Source organism: Taudactylus pleione, unplaced genomic scaffold, assembly GCF_031769625.1.
Source record: "Taudactylus pleione unplaced genomic scaffold, aTauple2 ptg000012l, whole genome shotgun sequence".
NCBI lineage: Eukaryota > Metazoa > Chordata > Amphibia > Anura > Myobatrachidae > Taudactylus > Taudactylus pleione.
In genome coordinates this window covers 5,317,797-5,342,370 of record NW_028284415.1, presented here as the reverse complement: position 1 = coordinate 5,342,370, position 24,574 = coordinate 5,317,797, and the positions used below count along the sequence as shown (strand labels likewise).

Genomic DNA, 24,574 nt, shown 5'->3' with positions numbered 1-24,574 from the left:
TATATTGCTCAATCAAATTGACAAATGCCTGTGTGGTATCTCCCCACACAATCAACAAATCGTCGATATATCGGTAAAAAGCCAATATGTTTTTAGAAATATTGGGATCAGAAAAAAATACTTCATGTTCAATGGCGAACATATAAGAATTAGCATATGAAGGGGCCACATTAGACCCCATAGCGCAACCAGACAGCTGCAAGTAATAAGCGCCATTGAACATAAAGTAATTTCTAGTGAGTGTTAATTCTAACAACTGTATAAATAATTCCTCATTGATGCCCTTGAATAAGGGATTATCATGTATTAAATTCCTGGTGGCATGTAAACCTTCCCCATGGGGGATACACGTGTATAGGCTACATACGTCCACCGAACATAAGACACAATCTAAAGGTAAATCTGGAAGATCCACAGAAGATTTTAACAAAGTATTAGTGTCCTTTAAGTATGATGATCTAGCTTGAACACATGGTTGCAGCAACGCGTCCAAATAAGTGGATATCGGTTGATACAATGAGCCACGAGCAGCGATGATGGGCCGACCCGGCGGCCTAATGGGATCTTTGTGTAACTTGGGAATCAAATAAAGCAATGGTCTGATGGGAAACTTTACTTCCAAAATTTTTTTGATAGCAGCAGGAATAGTTCCCATGCGACAAGCTTCATCTAGTATAGCATCCAATTCCTTTTTAAAAATGCACGTTGGATCCTGTGCAAGTTTTTTGTATGTAGTGACGTCACTAAGTTGTCGGGATGCCTCCTCAATATAATCGGTGAGGTTTAACACTACAATCCCTCCTCCCTTATCTGCTTGGCGGAATACAATGTCATCATATGCAGCTAGATGTTTAAGGGCCATGCGTTCATCTTTGGTAAGATTCCAAAAAGAAGGTGTCCTATTATTGGAATCCTCACTAATTGCTTTATCCAAAAGCCGAGTGAAAGTGGTAATCGACGCATTGGTGCTGATCGGTTCAAACGCAGACTTTTCCTGCAACTTCATCAATTGAGGGGGTATCGATGTAGAAACTGCAGGCTTATCTGCAAAGAATTCTTTTATTTTCAGACTTCTATTCAGCATGAATATTTCTTTTTTCCATTGGATTTGATTGAAGGGTACGGTAGGGACAAAAGCTAGTCCTTTGCGTAGAACTGAAAGTTCTGTAACGGACAACATTCTATCTGATAAGTTAAAAACTAAGTCCTGCGTCCCTTGGGGGGTCTTCCTCTCCCTCTTGTTTTGTTGCCCTCTACGGGTGCGCTTGGGCCCAAGTCTAAAAAACGGGCTCTCGTGCGATTGCCAACAGGGGATTGCATACGTTGTCTAGTCTTGAACTTAACAGATGTGTCAGTGTCACTTTCTGTGGTCACAGTATCATCGGAGGTGTTGAAATGGGATTTGTGCATGTTACGTCTAAACTGTGGTCTCCTGTCATTTTTGGAATTCGCCCCCGTGAGCCAGTTGTAAACTCGCTGTTGATCGTAATCAAGATCCACCTTCTTTTTGTCTGCTTTGAATTTTACAAGCTCCGTTTTGTAGGCTTCCAATTGTGTTGTTAACTTGGAAATCCATTCACCTTGTTTGTCATTCTGAAGAGTTATTAAGTGGCAAGATTCAAAGGCTGTAATTTTGTCTCTAATAATTGCCATCTCTCTTTTGGACTCTTCAATGACCAGTAATAATAAATCGAATGAGCATTTATTCAAAATTGAAGTCCATTTCTTGCAAAAATCGATGTTATAGCGGCCGATGGTAGGCACATTTTTAATTCTGAAACCCCGGGGAATTTTTTTATCTTTGTAATAATTGGATAACGTGAGTCCATGGAAAAAGAAGTCAGTTTCTTTCTTTTTGAGACGTAACAAATCATAAAATAAATCTGATGAGGTAGGTACAGACACATGTTTAGACAGATCTTCTTTAAATAGTATGGCCTCAGCCTCTGATTCAGAATAGCTGAAAATAGATCCCTGCTCTAGGGTAATACGTTGGTGTAAACCCTCAACAATGCCTTCCGCCATTGTGCCACAAAATATAGTGTGACTTAAGCCCCCAAAAAAACCCCAACAAAGGAAGGGAGCGGCTGAATTTGCTATGCCTATACAGCCAATGTTGACACACGCAGGGGAAAACACATATCACATGCTGGTTCCAATGTCAGAAAAAAACAACAACAAAAAAAAATTACATATAATGAACACTCTGAGAGCTGGACCTGCACTTGCGGTTTGCTCTTAATCCAAGGTGCCTTGATAAATGACAGACCTGCTCCACGACTGGATGAAGAGCCTGGACATCTGCTGCCATACACAACTCTCCAAGATCCGGCACTCACAGGTATATTGTATAACTGGACCGGGTGCCCTCCTCACTGTGACCTCCAAACGGGGATACACTGACACATACTACAACCAATGGCGGCACTCCGGATAACAAACGATGCGGACACTTAGCTGGTTTCAGCGACGTTTCAGCGCCTTTAATCAGCGCTTTTATCAAGCATATACAGTAATACAAAAGTGAATAACAGACTTAAATAGCTCACCACCCCGCAGGCCAAACCTCCGATGTAGCACACGTGCGCTGCCAGACAGCAGTCGCACAGGACATGACGTCATGGTCAGCCGCTGGTGTAACCATAGTGATGTGAATGCACACTAATACTCACTGTGACTGCTCATCGAATGATCATAAAATAAAAGCAAACTCTGTGTCAAAACCGAAAAGCGGCCTTAAACAGAATATGCACCATTAAGTGAAAATGAATGAGAACACCAATACTCTAAAACTTACTCTCGGCAGACTGCAGTTATACAATATACCTGTGAGTGCCGGATCTTGGAGAGTTATATATATATATATATGTAATTATGTATGTATGTATGTGTATATATATATATATATATATATATATGTATATATGTGTGTTTTGTTTTGGTTTTTTTTCTTACATAGACTTCAGTTAAGCATATGCTGCCCATTTGCTCGATTGTGGTTAATTCCATGACTGATAAAGAAGGGTTATGGTAAACTTATCTCTTTGTTAACTCTCTTTCTTCGAAGTCCATAGGGTCCACAGGGGAGACAATGGGGTATAGGTGGTGGTTAGGAGGATCGGACACCAACAGTTAAAGGTTTTCTGTCCCAGGATGCTCTGGTCCTTCCCCTCTATACCCCACCCACGGTCTGAGGCAATTCAGTTTTGTCAACAAGCCCAAGGCAGTAGCAAGATAGGAGAGAAGGAAGACTGATACACTGAAGAAATCACACTCACACACTAGATAAGGAAGCCGGTGACCAAAAGAAGAAACCCATAAAAGTTAGGTGCATCACGGCGGGTGCCCTGTGGACCTCGAATAAATAGTTAACAAAAGGTACGTTTTCTTCTTTAGGGTCCATAGGGCTCCACAGGGGAGACAATGGGGATGCCCTAAAGCAGTTGTTCAAGGGGTTAGGACACTACTGAGCTGAGAGGAGAATCTGGCGTCCAAAGGAAGCATCATGAGAGGCAAATGTATCAAAGATATAGAACCTAAGAAAGTCGTGTACAGAAAACCATGTGGCCTGCTTGCATAGTTTTTCAGCAGACTTGCCATGGCGGGCTGCCCACGAGGAACCCACAGAGCGAGTACAAAGAGCAGATACGGTATCTGGCACAGGAAGGCCAGCCTGCGTGTAAGCCTGTAAAATAATCATGCAAAGCCATATGGCCAGTGTGTTTGTTAGCTGGCCAGCCCTTTGACGTCTACTGAGTCAAGGGCTTGAAACTGAGGTCCGTGAAGTGCATGGAGAACCACTGACAAATCCCACGGAGCCGCAGGAAGGACAAAGGGAGGTTTTATATGGAGGACACCCTGAAGGAAGGTGTGAACATCCAGCAGTGGAACAATTCTGCTGTGGACCCCAGTGTTCGAAAATACGTGCTATAGCGCGCATTTTACCCGATATCGGGCACTGGGCACTCACTTTTTTAAAGTAGCCGTGTTCCCGGGGACGCGCTGTGCTGTGGCCAATCCCTAACAGCTTGCTGCAGCACAGCGCGTCCCCTGCAGAGACAGACATAACGCTGTCTGTTAGAGCAGCCAATGAGTCTCAGATAGACTCTCATTGGCTGCTGCTGTGTAAAGCCGTGCTGGGATCAAGTGTCTGATCCCAGCATCGGCACAGCATCCGTGCCCGGCGCTGGGACAGTTTTTGTTCCCAGCGCAGGGTAAGCCATCGCGGCGGGTACCTAGTGAAGGGACCGCCTGGTCCCTTCCACCAGTGGCGGCGGGAGAAGCTTGGCTCCGGGCACGAGCTGAGCGGAGCTCGCTGCCCGGAAGCCAAGCAGCGGCGGTGGTGGTTTGGCACTGGCCGCGAGCTTTTGGCTCGCGGTCCAGCAGCCAATAGGAGGCAGACGCGACGAGCCAATCGCGGCTCGTCGAGTCATAGCCCCGCCCACTCGCGGCCTCTTGAATAGACGCTGCTGAGCAGGAACGTTCAGTCTGTCAGCGGAGTAGTGCAGACCTCCCGAAGACCAGTGAAAAGCGGCGCAGCAACAACAGATCAAGAAGGATGAGGCGGCGGCGCTTGTCAGGACAGTCGGGCCAGCGGCAGAAGACTGAAGCTGAGGACCGGAGAGGACTGCGGGGGTGGAAAGTAAAAGCTATCGAAGCTCCCCCCCTGCAGCCTCTTCCACTGTGCGGGTAGGTGGCCTTGGGCCACCGTTATTTACCCCTCCCTAGATCACCAGGGTTGTCGGGCACTAGGCCCGTTGCATAAATTCAGGCAATGGGGATTGCCTGTAGGTATATAGGCGGACACAAGGGCCGGGCTACATAGGGGGCATTAGGCCCAATTGAAGGTATCTGCCCTCCCCAAATAGGTGTGTGACCTGGGCATTAGGCCCAGGTCACTAAAGGGCAAATAGGTGGGTTCCCAGCAGTTGACCCACCAATTTGCCCTTTAGTGACCTGGGCCTAATGCCCATGTCACTCCTATTTAAGGGGCAGCTACCTCACTGCATAGGGGGTCTGAGAGGCATATGGGCTACTCCATGGGGGCACTGCATAGGGGGGCTACTACTGGGGGCACTGCATAGGGGGACTACTACTGGGGGCACTGCATAGGGGGGACTACTACTGGGGGCACTGCATAGGGGGGACTACTACTGGGGGCACTGCATAGGGGGGACTACTACTGGGGGCACTGCATAGGGGGACTAAAGGGCATTAATGTGCGGCACCATTTCTAAGGGGTATTACTGCATGGCATAATGTGTAAAGGCTGGGCATTGCTGTGTGGCATAATGTGTAAAGGGCATTAATGTGTGGCATCATGTGTGAAGGCTGGGCATTGCTGTGTGGCATAATGTGTAAAGGGCATTAATGTGCGGCATAATGTGTAAAGACCGGGCATTTATCCTTTGATAAATATGCCTATTACCTAAAGTGTTATTCATAGGCTAACCATACTATCGCTTTAAAACGGGACACATGAATTAATTACAAAGGTTCTGTGACTGGCTTACTTCATGCATGGATTTCACCTGGTTTTAATGAGCCACAGAACCTGTGTAATCCATAAGTGTCCCAGTTTAAAGTGAGGATATGGTAAACCTAATTATTCACTATGGGTTTTGTGAACAGACAAGTCATATTACCTGAAAGATCGTGGAGGCATTAAAAACATGCATCAGATGGGCATTTTAGTGGGATGTGGGGAGGTCTGAGAGGCATATGGGGAGCTCTAAAGCAGAAATTATGATGGGACCCAGAAATGGTCAGGCAGGGCCCCATTTTTTTTAAAGTGGTGGGTCCCTGGGACCCACAAATTTTGTCACTCACCGCGATCACTGGGACGCAGATGGACAGAGCAGAGATGTGCACTTTCAAAGAGGCCATGCAGAGTCCAAGATCCAATCCAGCTTGAAGAAAGGCAAGGATCTGAGAAACCCGGAAAACCTGAGGTGCATAGCTTCTGGTAGTACACCACTGGAAGTTTGTATGCTACACACAGTGATAGATCCGGGCAGAGGCCGGCTTACGCGCTCTGAGCATGGGCTGGACCACGGAGTGAGAAAATCCTTTCAACCTTAGGAGGGATGTCTCAAGAGCCACGCCGTCAAAGACAGACTGGCCAGGTCCGAATGTAGACAGGGACTCAGACAACAGGTCCAGCCGTTGGGGAAGTTGGAGAGGAGTGTTTATGGAGAGACTTTGAACACTGGAGTAACAATGGCGTCTATGCCAAGCCGGAGCTACCAACAGAACCGTGCTCCCTTCTTGCTTGAATTTCCGAAGGACCCGAGGAACAAGGGAGACTGGAGGGAAGAGGTACGCCAAATGGAAGGTCCACTTCACTGACAAGGCTTCCACGAAGGTTGCTTTGGGGTCCCTTGTCCTGGACCCGTACACTGGAAGCTTGTGGTTGTGTCGTGAGGCCATGAGGTCCACGTCCTGTAGTCCCCCCAAGACATCTGGGTGTAGAGACACTCCCCGGCGTGCACGGCTGAGGAAATCTGCTTTCCAATTGAGAATCCCTGGGATGAACACCGCAGAGATGGCCAGGAGATTAAGTTCGGCCCACGTGAGAATGCATGCCACTTCTGCTATTGCCACCAAACTGCGAGTGGCTCCCTAGTGACTGAGGTACGTACGTGTACTGGCCAGCCCTGAATAATGTCCTGAGCCAGAGTGAGTGCTCTGTAGATGGCTCAGGAGCTCCAGGACATTGATTAGTAGGAGCCCTCGGTGGGTGTCCAACAACCCGGGAAGTCGTGCTGGCCGGTCACTGCGCCACACCCGCGGAGGCTTGAGTGCGTGGTGAGGAGCACCCAATCCGGGATCCAGAAGGGGTAACTCTTGTTTATGTGGGACGTCTGTAACCACCAGGAGAGGGATAGACGGACTTCCGGAGAAAAGCCGATCGTCTGAGATCTGATCAGATGGGGCAGACCATACCACCTGGAGAGGATTAGGTGTTGTAGGGGCCTGGAGGGGAACTGAGCGAACGCCACCATGTCGAAGGTGGATACAATGGACTCGCTGCTGATAAACTTGTTCAGAAACTTGAGATTGAGGATAGGCCGATGAGACCCATTGGGCTTCTGAACCAAGTAAAGGGTTAGAGCATTAACCGGTCCCTTGCTGTGACAACGGGACCGGAATTATCACCCCCGAGTGCAGCACGGACTGAATGTCCATCTGGAGGAGCGGGGCTTTGCTAGTGTCTGATGGAGGGCCTGTGTAAAAGAACTGCTGGGGAGGCCCTCGTCTCAGGAATGAGAGACCACTGCTTGTACCCAGGCATCTGTGGTGGTCTGACGCCAGAACTGGGCAAACTAAAGAAGTCGGCCTCACACCCTGAGATCCCCCAGGGGGAGGCCAGCTCCATCAGGCTGAAGGCTTGTCCTCTGATTTGGCAGCTGAACGTCTAGTATCCCAGGCCTGCTTGGTCCTGGACTTGTGGAGGCCTTTGTGGAAGACAACTGCCTTGGAAAGGACTGACCTTTAGGGTTTCGCTGGGGACGAAAGGACCTAAAGGATGACATCCGAGGCCTTGATGTAGATGCTGAGGGCAGGAAAGCAGTCTTAGAGGCTGCAAAGGTAGCCACAATCTTCTCCAACTCTGGGCCAAATAGGATCTTCCCTGTGTAAGGCAGTGATTCCAAGGCCTTTTTAGAGTCCGTATCGGCCTTTCATGAACGAAGCCAAATGATACGGCGGGCTATCTAGATGCCTTGGAAGCTAGGAGACCAGTATCCAAAGCAGCTTCTCCTAAATAGGAGGCTGCATCCCTGATGTGCAAGATGTAGGACAGCTGTTCCTGAGAAGCATCAGAGGGAAATGAGTTCTCTAGAGCATCTGCCCAGCTCTCAATGGCTTTGGCCACCCAGGCAGTAGCCAAGACTGGACGAGAAATAGCTCCTGTAAGAGAATACACCTATTTGAGGCAAGCTTCAATTCTTCTATCCGTCGATTCTTCTAAGGAGGATGCCGTAGGGATAGGTAAAGTAGAGCTTTTAACTAGACGTGTCACATGGGAATCCACCGCTGGGGGAACTGCCCATTTAGCGCAATCAGCTGCTGGAATAGGATAAAAAGAAACCAGGCGTTTTGGTAGCTGGAACTTTTTACTTGGCATACTCCATGCCTTGCTCATGGAGTTCAGAAAGCTGATCAGAGTGAGGAAATTCCGCCAAAACCACTTTGTTGCTTAAAGAGTGGCTCTTTTGCCTTAGAAATGGGTTCTGCATCTTCTATTTGAAGAATTGATTTGACAGCCCTCAATAGTGCAGGTATATTCAATTTAGACTAAAGCTTCTCCTCCCCCGAGAGGGACTCCGTGAGAGAGAGCTGCATCTTCTGACTCCCCAGACGATACCTCAGAATCTGAGAACTGTGTGGACTGTGAGGATATTACAGCACGTTTAGTAGTTTTACTGGGTAAGGGGCTCTCACTTTGCAACATTTGTTGAAAAGCTGTAGAAGTAGCCACTAGACTGCACTGAGGTAGAGAGCATGTCTACCCATGGAGGAAGCATAGGAGTTACTGGTATCGGTGGGTGTACCTGCTGTGGCAATCCTATAGGGGGAGCTACGGTAGGGATTGCAAGGCGGTCCGAAATTTTTGCAAACACCTATGAAAAGGAAGCCCAGGGGGGGGGTTCCTGAGCAGGGGATGACTGGTCTGGGGCAGTATAACAATATGCACATAAACCATCTTCAATTAAATCCTCCTGGGTCAATCCTGCTGGACAGGACCTGCAAGACACCAGTATAGGAGCAGCAGCCTGCTTGTTACCCTTGCCTTTGCTAGACATAGCTGCAAGGACAGTATAACACACAATATGGCACTGGGCAGCGTGCAACACATGCAGTACGTGACAGCCTTCACAAATACAGGTAGATGTGAAGTACAGTGAACCCCCTATACACCAGTATCCCAAAGTTATTGTTAAAGAAAGGGAAAGGTATAAGCTGTCAGTAGAGAGAGAAAACAGACAGCAGCGCTATCACAAGTCACATATAATGCAGAGTATAAAATATAACAGCAATGGGCACTAGATTCAACTACGAAGACCGCAGCGGCTTGTAGGAAATAGTGCTATATAACCTGGTTCCTAGGAGAGGTGTACAGGGAGACTGGACCCAGCGTTCCCGGAGACCTGTGGCTGCTTTGAAGAAAATGGCCACAGTGAGTCTCTGAGGGGGCAGAGGTTGAAGGAGGAGCAGCTCAGGGGCAGTAAGACCGCAGTGGAATGGCGCCCTGAGCTGAGGCAGGGGCAGCATGGAGAGGGCTGACCTCCCCTATGCTGACATCAACCACCTGGTCCCTCGCCTCTGTTTATACCCTGCGCCAGTATAATTTTATGACCTGGTGGTCTAGTGGAGTCTCGGTCGAACCAGTGTCTACATCAGCTCCTCCAGTCTGTCTCATGAGACCGGAGGTAAGCATGCGCATAGACCCGCCTTACCTGTCCTCCTGGCTTCAGTCTGGGTTCCTCCCGTGGAGCCACGCTAGCCTGGACCCCCGGTGCCCCACCATAGGTACCAAGCATGGTTCTGGGGTTGCGGTGCCGCGGAGGGGTGATGGAGCAGCAAGATTGGCATCCAGAGGACTGCCTAGTGCTGCCTGCTCTTCAGGGAAAACCAAATAAAAGAAAAACATAAAATAAAGCTTGGGCTGCTTAAAAGCAGCCCCACTGTGTCAACGGTGATCCAGTTCCTGCCAGACACCAACGACAAACTGAATTGCCTCAGGGCGGGATATAGGAGGGAAGGACCGGAGCATCCTGGGACAGAAAAGCTTTAACTGTTGGTGTCCAGTCCTCCTAACCACCACCTATACCTTATTGTCTCCCATGAGGACCCTATGGACTCTGAAGGAATTAAATTCACCAACACCCACTACATAAAATCAGCTTCAAACAGTTGTCCCTTTTAACTCTTGCAATTTTCCTCTTTTGAGTCATTAGTGAATTCCCCAATTTTAGATTCTCCATAGAAGAAGCCAATCAGAAAATGAATGCCACCTGAGTGTCCTGAGGAAGTACCAGAACCTTTTCATGACAGCAGAATGCTCCAAACATACTAACCATGCCAGTATGTCGCTTGACTGCAGATGTAGACTTTAAGCAGGTGAAGTCACCAATAGAAATCGTAAGCCTGGTAACATCTGCAACATCCATGCATAACTCTGAGAGTTCAGTCAGCAGAGGGCAGCTTGGCAAGCCCAAATTCCACATAAAACAACCTGTAAAATTAGATCAATAATCTAAGACAGTGCTGTGTGCACAATAATTTAAATAATAAAGTACAGCTATGTAAAAACATTACGATCCCATGCCCATGAAAATGTACACAATGCAAATAAGCCTGTCTTCCAGTTTACTCTGAAAGTGATGTAGAATACTTGCCATCTTTCTGTTGCACATGAATGGCTTTTTGGAAGGAAGAATTTGATAAATAAGTTTCCATCAAGGCAGTAGTTTTAGCAATGTGCCGTTTTAGAGTATCTGGTAAACCGCTCAGTAGAAATTCTCGTTTTGCTTTAAACTGATCATCATCTTGAGAATTTTCAGACACCTCAGAGCTGAAACAGCATCAATTTGTTTAGCATCAAGGTACTGTACAACAAAAATTTACCTGCACACCGTACAGTATCCACTCAATATGTTATACAGGAGTAAATGAAAGACCCCATAGAGTCATATCAGAAAATAATTAAACTCAAACAGGAGAAAGATGGTGAACACTGAAAATACTGACGCAAACATGCTAAAAGACCCCTACAAAAAAACATTATTGCTTTCAGGAAGTCATGATACACCAGTCAAGAAAGTGATACAAGAGTATTAGTGATTGCAGGTGAGCCATACAGTAGAAGTTACAAGGAATACTGGTGGACAAATCATTATACAAACCCTTGCAAGGAGACCTGACACATTGAGTAGAGAAAGGGTACCCAAAATGTTAGCAGTTGAAGAGAAAGGCGCAGAGATGTTAGAGAGCTATAAAGGAGAAGATTAAAAGAAAGTCCAAAAGTGAAAAATGGAAGAACATTAGTAAGTGCACAGCAAAAGAGCATTAGCAAAGAAACAGACTGTGGACCAAAGAGAGAGTAATTGTCCAGTACATTACATGACAATGATCTGCTGCAGCTCTTTCCTAAAACATGTAAAACCACAGCATTCCCTTATGGAGCGTACACACGGTCAGATTTGTCAGACTTGTCAGATTTGTCAGATGAACGACTGAACGATTAAACGATTTGAACGATTTGGACGATTTGACCAAAGTTTTGAACGATTTGAACGATTGAACGATTTTTGACTGCATTAAAATGAATGGAATCGTCCAAGTCTGACTGCAAACCCATCAGATGTCAGATATCGTTATCTGACAAACGGGAACGCGCATCGTTGATCGTCCATCGTTCAGGCATGTCAGATATGAACGATTTTCCATCAGATATGAACGACTGAACGATTTTTAAATCGTTATCGTCCATATCTGAAGAAAAAATCTGATCGTGTGTATGCACCATTAGAGTTGAGAGCTGCATTAGAAATATAATCGTACATCATGGCAACATGATAAATTAGAGAAAATTAGATCTAATGGATGCAATTACTAAAGTGTATCAAAGCTTTAGATTTCTAACCTTACCAGAGAGAAATTTTACAGCCCACAACAATTCTACTCACCCGTCATCAATTGTGATAACACTAGATTTGTCCACTTTATTCTTACGATCTTTTCTTTGGGCTTTCAAAAAAAAAAAAAAAAACGCAAATTACAATTCACAGTTCAACAGTGGGAGGAATTTGCCATTACCAAGCATGATCTCTCTAAACAGAGGGGTGCATAGAAGCAGTGGAGGATGCCTGCACTATTCTGGTTAGAGAATGGAAAAGCTAACGCAACAAGCTTCACATCTGAGGGGAAAAAAAAATGGGATTTTTGTACTTACCATAAGGAGGTGTGGCTATTAAATAACGAGACTGTACTTGCAAAAAAAATAAACCATACTGTAGAGCAACGTGTTCACTTAAAATTTTTAGTTAAAAGTAAACAAAGAACACCCACCAAACCTTGCCATATGCTAACCAAGGCTTATGGGGCATATTGTATGTGACATGCACGTGTGTTTGAGTGGCACAAAAGATTTAGTGACGGTCATGAGGATGTGGAAGATGACGAATGTTCCAGAAGGCCTTGCACATCAAAAACAAATGAATTTGCAAACAATTGAGAAAATTGTTCATATTGACAGACGAACCAGTATCCAAATGATAGCAGAAATGGTAAACATCAACAAAGAAACAGTTAGGCAAGTTTTGCATCGAGATCTTAACATGTGATAGAATTAAACTCTGGATATTGGTTTGTTCAAATTTATGCTGAGACAGCAATGTGCACCTGTTGATAAAGAGTTCTATGTGCCTATTGTGAGCAGTGGTGGTGAGGTATAAACAAAGGTTTGAAAGCAAGGTCGCCATGTTTATTCTCAGAAATAATGAGCAGAACCTTTTAGTTATGTGTTAAAGAATATTTAATATTAGTATTTGCTTATTAATAAAATACTGCCCCCTGCTGCTAACACAAGTAACAGCTCCCAGTGTATACGTGACTGTCAAATTGTTAGCTAACCATCACGCATGCCCAGAATTGATAAGATAACCGGTGAAGCTATATAAATGCTTGACACACTTAATAAAGGTTAGAGTATTGTCTGACACCATTGCTGCGTCTCATTTACTCTCCGGCCGTAATTAACCCCTTCCTTTCCAGATAGCCTGGTTACCTGACAACGTGCCTTTATCACATGATAAAAGTTTGTGCTAAGATGGTACCAAAGCTTCTCGCCACCAAGCAAGAAATTGAAAGCGAATTTGTACAGACATTTTAGAACAAATTCCAGTGGATTTGCATTTTTTAGATAAAGTTATTACCTGTGATAACCTGGCGAGTAGCTGGCTTATTCCAGCACTCTTCGCCTGAGCAAATAAGCCAGTTGGAACATTGATTAAAGCGAGCACAAGACACTGTATAGTAAGACAGGCTGATTAATGATTACTTGGATAGTAAGCCAATAGTTACTAGAAAATTTCTCTAGATTGTGTACAAAATGCTTTTGCACCATGTGCAATTATCTACCCATAAGCTAGTGTCGGTGTGTTCATTTTAAGTATCAATATATTATTACAAGGGATTCTAAAGTATTTATTTCTGAAAACATTACTTCATTGTTGGAGACATTTCAGAAACAGACGACAACAGCAGCACAAACGTCTAGTTTCATTAGCTGGGAAATTAATATCAAGATTATTGCACTCCTGAACTATGTACATATAACCCAATGTGTTGGATATTCGTCACTCAATAGATTAGACTAGTGTTACAAGTCTACAAATGAACATAATAAAGTGATGGTGCATGGAGACCAAGTCACGTAAGACATCTTTACTGTACTAGAAAAATCAGAGATATTACCTGAAGGAATGCGCTTAGCTCTCATTTTCTTGCCCAAAACATCATTTAAACTCCTAAGATGTGGATTCTGCTCCACTTCGTGTTGGCTGCTACAAGTATTACTTGTTTCATCTATAATAATAGGATCCTTCAAAGAAAACACAAGTTAAACATAACACTGTAGCTTGAGATATGGGTTGCTTGAAGACAGATTGACTTTTCATTCATTTTGTACCAGTGTGCTGTTGGCTACCTCTTTGCGTTACTACTGTATGCATCAAGTACAAGTCTCTACAGTATGATACATATGTGAAACATTTCAAGATACAAGGGCCTATATTAATAATTGCAACATTGTCATGATTATTAGCAGTCCATAGAATTTGAAGGCAGAAAAGAACCACTTGGCCCATCTAGTCTCACGACTTATTTTTACTTTATACAATAATGCCCTGGCTATGTACTAACTCGCAGGGACAATGGTAGCAATAACCGCTGTCCCGCCTCCAATATGTGCCCTGACGTATTGGAGGAATCTCACATTTGTGAAAGACACCTCCTGAAAAACTGACACTGAAAGCTTAGGTGTCGGATTGCGGAGCTGAATGGAGGCTGCAGGAGATCTCTATCCTGCAAGAATGTCTCCATAAGCAGAAAGCTGTTCAGGCCATTTGAAGATGGCAAAACCTAAAAGGGACTAAGGACCTCATTCAGAGTCGGTCGTTGCGGCCGCACGGTCGTACGCCACCAATGTTCGCTAAACTGCGCATGCGTAAAATTCGCAATGCGCGTGCGCAAACTAGCTGTTACGATCGGAAATAGCTCTTTCCTTGAACTTGGCCAGGTCGTTAGTTTGAGTGACAGGAAGAGGCATTTGTGGGTGGTAAAAGGGGAAGGTGCTTGTAAACGGGGGAGTGGAGATCCGAACGCAGGCGTGCCTGACTATGCAAACGGCGTTTTATGGGAGTGCATAATTAACAAAGTAGTGTCATAGCACACGTGACATGGGAGGTTTTTACACTGACATGATCGTAGTGCTTAAGAGAGGGTATGGTCAACCTTAAGCTCTACGACCAGCTCCGATGGTCTTGATTAATCCTTATATGCCCGGAGATTACGTGTAATGCGAACGAGAAGGGGGTGTTTTTTTTAGTCTTACGGCCGCATCCTCCCCTTGCTCGTCCAGCTAACGATACAACTTTAACGACGCAACTTGTGAGTGCATCATCTGCATATCCGGCCACTTTTACCTTACGACCGTGCGGCCGCAACGACCGACTCTGAATGAGGTCCTAAATCCCAAAAATCTTAATTTTTCAGAGTTCGGTACATAGTATTCAGGACGAATACACTGATACTAGAGCCTGCGATATGCAGCGCTAATGAGCCTTTTGCAGGAGATTTCACAGAAATCTTCTGCATTAGGCTATTAGAACATAGTGGGAATAAATACATTTATGCAGAAACTGCTGTTTCTGCAAAATTTTATGAAATACGGGCTTGATAAATAGTCCTCTAAAACAGTTGGCTACAGATATTAAATTATAGATGTCACTTGTTGACCAATGGACATTAGTCTTCTTTTAAAGCCCTTGAGACACGTATATTAAGATTAATAGATTAGATGTCAGACGAATTTCTATGATTACATTTTTTTAACTATACAGAGAATAAACTTGTTACAGTGTCCAAGTCAGCTGTATTTAATAAATTATACACTTTACCTGGGACACACGTTTCTGCTGACGAGCGGACCTCCTCTGAGGAGTCTTCACAATATTTTGTTGGATTGCCTTTGCTTTCTGAACAATCTGTTTAGCTTTGCTGAACTTATCTGAACTGGTATGAACCTGTGTACAAAACAGTTTTGAGACAAAGGTAGAAGTAGAAAGTGTAACGAAATAGTTCTTAGCAAGATTGTTGTGAAAAAAAAAAAAAAAAGTAATTTGCAGTACCAATGCAAAAAATAAAAAAATAAAAATGTACAGGCTTCTAACCTTTTTACATCCTGGTGTAAACACTTCATCACACACAGAGCCATTCCGTCTCCCAGCACTTCTCCTACTAAGTCGTGTAAATCTCATCCTAAGAGGACAAAAAAAAAAATAAAGAATTAAAAAAAAGGTGGTGAAAATTATTACGCTAAAAGCGAGACTCTTCTGTCGAAACACATTGGTGGAATGGTGGGGGAATGCATTTAACATACTAGGAAAATTGACTTCCTGCTGGCTACCTTCAGAGCTAGAAAAGTTTCAGAGCTGGGGTCTCTTTGGTGTACGTCTCCTTTTCTCACTGTCCATGATAAGGCTGTTTTTCAAGCCAAACCTTTGTTTCAGATAAAAATAGCCTCATAGTTCAATCACAATCAGGAAATTCAAATGTTCACTTAAAACTGACCACCTCTCCTCCCCAGTTAACCTTCCAACTATTCTCCTCTCCTCTTCGCAAGTAAACCCTCACAAGCAGGGTTCTCCTTACTTATGTTCCTCCCCAGCACTAATCTTGCTTCCAGTGCTCCATGTCTACTAGTGCCTTTCAGGGACTCGGACAGTCCGCATACCTTTCCTTGGGTACAGGTTCACTGAGTGCTGAACTGACTTCCCCTCCCAGTGACTCATCTCCAATTGCCTGTCAAGATAATGAGTGACCCAATCCTCCCTACCTACTTTAGCCATTGTCCCGCATGTCATAGAAAATTGGATCTTATTGAAAATGAGAATTTTGTATTTACACCAAACCTTTCCTCAAATTTGAAGTTTGTGTTCCTGTTCATTAACGGTTATCCAAGTTAGGATTGTTGCCCTCATTAAAGAAAAGTGTTTTTCTCCTCTAGCTCTGTAACCCCTGCTGGTCAAACTGGGCTTTGTTAGTAAAATAACAGCGTATAAAGAAAACAGTTAAGTGCCCAATCTGTCACCACACTCTGTATCCCATAGTATGAAGCTCGTCCCACAGTTATCTCATTATTGCAAGATCTTATGCACCATTGTATTGTTAGATTGGAGGTAGTTACAGTTGCACCATTGCTTTTTTATTTTTGCACTTGTCTTCGATAAATAGGCATTAGCTAGGGCTAGGCAGCTGGTCCAGTTGGGTTCAGGAGCCAATGCTTCTCCTACATTATATTCAGTCACTAAAAAGGGCAAATCAATACAGTGAGATGTTAAATAATGCCAGGAATTAGTTCCTGGAGCTATTCAATTGTCCCCATTGCACCCAGCATATCGGGAGATGCAAGTTACTGAGCCTAATGCCAGGTGCATAGTCATAGTAACCTGCATTCCACGCCTTAACTGACAACCGCAATGCTGTTAGTGTACGCGCTAAGCCCAAAACCAACAGAGCGGCAGTAGTGGTCCTGAGGTGCGAGCAGAAATCCTCTAGTCACGGGTTAACAGCGCGACCAATTGAATAGCTCCAGGGAAACATTCGGGGCACAGAACCAAAATGCAAGGGACCGCATTGTTCAGCAAAAAGTTTGACTTATTACCCCCAATTCTAGACAGCATCCTGAAATTTCAGACTCAAATCAATTTAAAAAAAAAATGTAAAAAAAATTAAAAGTTTGTTCCATGAATGAAATAAAAAAACAAAACAAAAAGAGAATAGCCTATAGGGGTTCTTCTGTACAAGCAATACTACAAACAACAGTAAAGGACACTGTCAGAAGCGCCATTGAATTTATGATAGCTATGATTTTCACTAGACTCCTGTCAGTCACTGATGTAGGCTAACATTTGATTGAGATTGATGTTTCGGGAGCTAGTTCTGGCCAATTTCTCAAGAGCATATGTAATAGAACGAAAACTGTCAAGGGGAAAACTACATCCCTTTTGTTGTCACAAATTGTCATGGGAGAAGATCTAAAATCTAAATAAATCTGTAAGGTCTCTCTTATATCCAATGGCTCCAACTGCTAGGTAGACAGAACAGACCTTAGAAACCAGGAGATGAACATATGGGTCCGGACGGTTCTAGTATTAGTCTCTAATCCAGTAGTACTGCCACCACTCAGCGTTTCTGGACACACAGCCTTCATCCTTAGTTACAGAATGGTGAAACTGTGTCATTCTATCTATCTACACAATTAGTATTAGTCTTATTGATATATTTACAACTAGGATAAATGGTCTATTTCTCCTCAGGCTAGAGTCCTAGCCAGATAAGAAAATGCTAACAAACAATTTATTAAGAAGCAAAAAATATGTACAATACATTCCATAAAAAAATAAAAAGTTACAGAGTACATAAGCAATGCAAATTAAATCAGGAAAAGAAGAAATAATCACAGTTTGTCTGAAGGGATTACTACTGCATAGGAAAATTAACAACCCCCACGATAACTAGATCTTATAAGATTGACCCTGAGGGACATACAGTATGTAATGCACTTTTATTCCCTGCCTCCTTTGCTCTTCTGCCATTTACCCCTCATGACCTCATCAGGGGGTGTGGTTAAAACAATCTCTTCAGGACCTCACCATTAATTTTCAAATACTACTTCACTAAGGGACTTATCCTCTCACCATAACCTCTTATTTGTTGATTCTGAATTGTAACAGTGCTGAAATGAGGATATGAGCAAGTCTAAACAGAACTTATGTATTTGATGAGACACAGATCTATGTTTCTGGGATTCCTATCATGGGAATCACTGAATTTCTACGGTTGGCATCTTTTTCACAGAGTTTCTTTTGAAGTTCAGGTTATAAAATATATAAATTTTAGCACTGATTGTTTCACTGAGTTATCAGACCACTCATGTGTTTGCATTTCTAATGCTGGCCATACACGCTGCAATTATCGGGACGATCCGCCCGATAATTTTGCTTTTTTAGGGTTATGCACTTACCTGGGGGTTAGGCACTTACCAGAGGGTTAGGGTCAGACACCTACCCCGACGGTTATGCAACAGGAGAGAGGGTTAGGGATCATTTTTTTTTGCGTCAACATTTTGATCCAGTCGGCCTTCTTCAATGTCGACCTTTTGCCTGTCTAACATCTGGTGTCGATCTAGACATTGTTGACCTTTTAACTGTCTATCTTTTATACCACACCCTTAAATCAAAATCACTGAGGTACTAATTAAACAATCTGTGCTCTAGCATGGATATTCTTAAAACCTGGACTGTTAAGGTGCCTTAAGGACAGAATTTGGGAACCACTGCTCTATTTAATTAGATTTGGGCACTATACCTTGGAGCAGAGATCACACGACAACACGTGCGTAATTAAATTTGTACCAAAGTGTATTTACACCATGACACCTGTTTTTCATTAGAATAGTTTTAGTTGCTATAATGCAAAATCACTGCTTAATAAAAACCTTATTATTGACCAATAAATATAGGGCAACTCATATCCTAACCACAGACATTAGGATTTAAACTGTAGCTAGTTGTAAACATTAAGTCAGAGTTCGGCACTCACTGCAGTATGAATCATTCTCCCCGGTGATTTTTTAATACAGCAATTTTCTAAATCCTTGGATGCCATCCTGGGTGCGTGTTTGGTGCAAACCACAACATCTGAGAATGTTTATGATTATAAACATGAATATACTTTGAAATATGCAGAAATTCTCAAAACCAGGAGAGAGAAGCATCCATTGACAATAAAAAAAAAACAAAAAAAAAAAAAAAACTTTATAGTCAGGTGGCAGCTCTAATTCTATCTATCTATATGCATACAAACTACCTGTGATTTGACAGATAAATATCAATATAACAATATCCCCTTCATAGCAGTGCATCACCTACAACCATGTATAGTCTATGCCAATGGTCAGGGAACAGGGGTAAATTACCCCAAATGGGGTAAAAGTTAAATTCCTGGGGGTAATGGACGGACAGCCGGGTATGCATATTAATCATTGCATGCCCGGCTGTCCGTCCATTACCCCCAGAAATGGAGGTCACTTGCGCCGGGTGCGGCGCCAGTGTCCTCCAGCCCGGCGCCGCAGGTAGGCTCTAAGCCGGACGTCTGCTGAGATTACCAGCGGGCGCCCGGCGCCTTCCATGCAGCGCCGCGTTAGCCGGAGGCTGGAGTTCTCTTCTGAACTCCAGCTTCCGGCTCTCCCGATGCGCACTATGGGAGAGACGTCATGACGTTTCTTCCATAGTTCCGAGGAGCAGCCAGGCGGACAGGATGGCGGCGGATGCAGGAGCGGGGATTAAGGCAAGTGTTTTTGTGTTTTCTTTCCTTTGTACAAGCAGCGCTACAGGGGCCCCTAAATGGGGGCACCGCTACAGGGGCCCCTAAATGGGGGCACCGCTACAGGGGCCCCTAAATGGGGGCACCGCTACAGGGGCCCCTAAATGGGGGCACCGCTACAGGGGCCCCTAAATGGGGGCACCGCTACAGGGGCCCCTAAATGGGGGCACCGCTACAGGGGCCCCTAAATGGGGGCACCGCTACAGGGGCCCCTAAATGGGGGCACCGCTACAGGGGCCCCTAAATGAGGGCACCGCTACAGGGGCCCCTAAATGGGGGCACCGCTACAGGGGCCCCTAAATGGGGGCACCGCTACAGGGGCCCCTAAATGGGGGCACCGCTACAGGGGCCCCTAAATGGGGGCACCGCTACAGGGGCCCCTAAATGGGGGCACCGCTACAGGGGCCCCTAAATGGGGGCACTGCTACAGGGGCATTATATGGGGGCACTACTATATGATTTTCTTCCCTTCAAATCAAGGGGGCAACGTTGGCGTATCTAAATATATTTTGGGGTAAAAGGTAAAAAAGTTCCCTGACCCCTGGTCTATGCAAAAACATTGATAAAAATATATGAATTTAGGTAATTATATTTACAATGCCTACCATGCTCTGTTTTAAGTTGTAAATATATTGTGCATTGTTTATAATAACCTAAGTGACAAATTTAATCAGCCAAGAATACTTTGAAGTACAAAAAGTTTACATGCAAATCGCAGGAAATTTTTGCAAATAATAAATTGGAACAGCCTGCACAACTCAAATACTCAACGGCAAATTGTGGGCATCTCTCCAATGTTGCACATTAACTCTGCAGTGTGCAAACTAAGTGAAGTGTACAAAAGTGTGGAAAATCATGCTGAACCCCACAAATATGGGAAATAATGTCAATGGTTGTTTAAAACTTTTAAAAATGAAGGAAAAAGTATAGGCTGCTATTGTATTCCAGTAGATATAGTGGTGAGTATTTTTATGGTACATTTAAATAACTACACTGAGCAAGATTCAATTCAACACAAATTTAATAGTGCCGGGAATGAGCTCCCAGAGCTATTCAATTCAGTGCGCTGTAAAGCCCGACTAAGGATTTCTTGCATCCCGTCTGCGTGCGGTCAGAAATCCAACAAAACTACAGGCGGGATGCAGTTTTCTGCCCTTAGCGCCACGGAAACATCATTGCGCCGGGCAGTTTAATCGGAGAATGCCGGTTCTCACGACTAAACACCATGTTTAAGGCTTGAGAACCGGCATTCTCCAACAAAACAGCGAGTTGAATTGAATAGCCTGGGAGCTCCTTCTCGGCGCTATTCAATTTGCGTTGAATTGAATCGTGCCCAATGAGTTTATATACAAGTTCGTAAAATATTTTTTTGGGGGGAAGGGGGGGGGTTAATCAATTTCCCATCCATACAACTCAACTTAATGAAAAAGGAATTTTTTTTATTGCCCATATTTTAAAATACATGATTATTTATTGGGAGGCGAGTACTATAGATTCTGACATTTTTATATTAAAATAAAGGACTTTTTCCTAGTTTCACCCAGTCTACAGACACAAGTTCAACCATTGAAACCTACAAAAACTTAATGTGAATTTCTAATAGAAATTTGAAAGTCACAATCCATCTCAGTCAAAAAAAAAAGTCATGCAACCTAGTGTGCAGCTAACTGAACTCAGCCCAAAGTGATCTAAAACGTCAGACAAAAAACTATTTTCAACAACACAAAACCAATTTAAATGATTAACAAAATAAGTAGGAAGAGATACATATAGATAGTGGTTACCTAATTGGAGACTCTGTGTCAGAAGGCAGAGTTAAGACTTCTGACTTGTAAAGGTTACTTTTTCTGCAAGGCATTTTTGGAGTGGACATTAATATAGGAGACTCTGACCTAGTCCTCTCTGGTGATTTGGAGAATGTATCAGATTTGTGCTTCCTCAAACTTCTCCTTAAAACTGGACAGTCATTTTCAAGTGGCAACTCCGTTTTGTCATGTGATTTGGATTTGGGCTTTGTTGTTTTCTCACTAGTGGAGGTTTTATTAGTTTTGTGTGAACCTGCAGTTACTTTAGCTCCCTTTATGCCACTCTTTAATTTCTTGGGATTTTTTAATTTTGGATTTTTTGCTCTACACCTTCCCTCGTTTCCATCATTGTCTAGTGGTTCGTTGTCACATTCCAGCTTATTGTGGCCATCAGCCACATCCTTGGTAATATTGTTTACATCTTTTTTTCTCCCAATGTTCTTTTTTCCACTGTTTTTTGACGTCTCCCCCACTTGTCGGAAAGCGTTCATAAACTGCTGCCTTTCTGCTGTGCTACAGTTTTGTCTCAGGGGTTGAATTGTCTCTACATCAATAACTGCCAATTCTAGGTCCTCCTCCTGTACAACCACATTGGACTTTCTCTTCGGAATCAAGGGGCCAACAGGGTCACATTCATAAACTGGTGGGTCTACTTTCTTTTTCATATCTAGGTCTTTTTTCTTCTGGAAGATGGAAGCAATCTTTGTGGTGATAGGTAAATAAGAATTTAGTAGAGGAGGACTTAAGTGCACTTGAGCCTGAACAGTCACCATCTTAGGGGAGGGCTGCTGGGAAGACTCCAGATTATTGTCGTCATTACCACTACATACATCTGAACTGTCCACTGACACAACTTGGGAACCTGTCCCTGAAGCACTTGGTTCTTTTTCCACCTGACTTTTCAAAAAATCCTCGAAAGATATAGTTAAATTGCCGAGGTTGCTAGATTTATCATCAACTTGAACTTCAAGGCTTGAATCTATTACTGTGCTCTTGCTATCTGATAAACTGTGCATAACTGAAGGTTGTAGCTCCAGCAGATCAGAAGTTGGCAAAATCTGATGCACAACTGGCTCTGTCTCATTGTCTTTTTTCCTCTTTCTTTGTGATCTTTTCGTCGCCACCACAATGGGCTTTTCTAATTCAAGATCATCAACATCCAGGTTTCCTGCTTTATTACAAATCTCTGCCAGTAAAGCAGCAGTATCACTACCCATAAACCCAGTGTTTCCACAAACCACTGCTGCAGCTGGACTTTTATTGCCATCATCTACACCAACATCAGATTCACTGTTTGGATTTAAATCAGTCAGTCTGTTCATTAACCGAGTCCTTTTAGCTTGCTTTGTAAGCCTGCGGGAGGTCTTTGAGGAGCCAGTAAGCGGAGTTGCAGGAGTATGGTCAGGGCTGGTTCTCCTAGCTCTAGGTGAGCACTCCTTGTCAGCTAATGGAGAGCTTTTTATAAAATAATCAGCAATGTTGTTTGATCTGGGAGAAGATAGCACCTTTTCAACATTTTTGGACAAGGGCGAAAAATAATTAGTAATCGTTTTGCTTGAAGGATCTTCGGCCTTTCGTTGTTTCTTGCATGGCTAGAAGTAAAGAACAAAGTCATGAGTGGTGTATACATCTAATCACATACTACTACACAGTGCAATGAAATAACAGCTGTACTTCACCCCTATTACTTGGAGGTCTGCCTGGCTAATACAGTGTTACTTTACTCAAGGGAGGCAAGTCAATATGCAGCACTATCACGTTCCCTTAACATAGACAATTCAATAAGCCACACTGATTTTGGGGCTATTTGTAGTTCCTAAGATAGACACAACATTGTAATATTAAGTGTACAAGTTCAATCTGTGAACAGGTGTCCTCCCGCAGTTCTATTACATGTTTTTATTTATACAAAGTATTGTGTATTTGAAAATAGGAAATTATTTGAGCTGATTATAAATTCTACAGATTACATGAATATTTTTCAGAATGTAATTATTTTTCTTGTTGCTTTAAAAAGAGAAAGATGAGCTTACGCTCAGTTACTTCAGCCACCTGTAATGCTAGGATTTGTTAATTTGTTAGGACTAAAGGCCCCCATACATCAGCAATTGATTGCAGCAATCGTGCAATTTGCAATCGATTGAAAAAGGGAAAGATTTTTATACACAATCGATTGCAAATTGCAGGGTTGCTGCAATCAATTGCTGATGTATGGGGGCCTTTAGATCCCTAAAGGGATCAAATCGTCTAAATTGGAAGAATAAACTTTTTTTTTCTGTTTATCTACAAGCCTGGGGAGTGCCCTGGGTTTTGTACTGTGTGTATATGGCACCAAGATATTAGCAGCAGATCGTTTAAGTCCTCTAAGTTGCCAGGTGGGGCCTCTATGGCTCAGAACTTGTTTTTTCAGCACATCCCACACAAGCTCGATTGGACTAACATTTGGCACCTTGAACTATTTTTGCAGTATGGCAGGGCACATTATCCTGTTGAAAGAGGCCACTACCATCAGGGAATACCAATGTCATGATGGAATGTACTTGGTCTGCAACAATGTGTAGATAGGTGGTACGTGTCAAAGTAATATCCCAGCAGTACATTGTCCAGAGCATCACACCGCCTCCGCCGGTTTACCTTCTTCCGTGCCATCTCTTCCACAGGTAAACTACGTACACGCACCAGGCCATCCACATGATGTAAAAGAAATTTAGATTCTTCAGACCAGGATACCTTCAGCCATTACTCCGTGGCCAGTTATGACTATCACATGCCCATTAAACACTTTCAGCAGTGGACAAGGGCCAGCATGGGCACTTTGGCCGATCTGCAGCTACACACCCCCATATGCAGCAAGCTGCAATGCACTGTGTTCTGACACCTATCATAATCAGCATTAACGTTTTCTGAAATTTGTGCTACAGTATTTCTTTTGTGTGACTGGATCGGACAGTATAGCCTTCGCTTCTCACCCACATCAATGAGCCTTGGGCACCCATGACCCTATTGCCGGTTCCCTGGTTGTCCGTCCTTGGACCACTTTGGTAGGTACTAACCAATGCATACCATCCCACAAGACCTGCAGGTTTGGTGATGCT

The 24,574-nt window shown here is 43.8% G+C and overlaps 1 protein-coding gene across 1 annotated transcript in view; it reads right to left on the bottom strand.

Annotated features, from left to right (window-relative positions):
- ATAD5 (ATPase family AAA domain containing 5) overlaps window positions 1-24,574 on the bottom strand; it is an 84,281-nt gene that overhangs the window by 42,906 nt on the left and 16,801 nt on the right. Inside the window, exons 2-8 of the mRNA XM_088468565.1 lie at window positions 21,459-23,071; window positions 15,459-15,546; window positions 15,186-15,311; window positions 13,483-13,609; window positions 11,694-11,754; window positions 10,404-10,579; window positions 10,083-10,240 (exon numbers count right to left, since the gene is read on the bottom strand). Of these exons, the coding sequence (XP_088324691.1) occupies window positions 10,083-10,240; window positions 10,404-10,579; window positions 11,694-11,754; window positions 13,483-13,609; window positions 15,186-15,311; window positions 15,459-15,546; window positions 21,459-23,071 (2,349 nt within the window). The remainder of the gene's footprint in view (window positions 1-10,082; window positions 10,241-10,403; window positions 10,580-11,693; window positions 11,755-13,482; window positions 13,610-15,185; window positions 15,312-15,458; window positions 15,547-21,458; window positions 23,072-24,574) is intronic.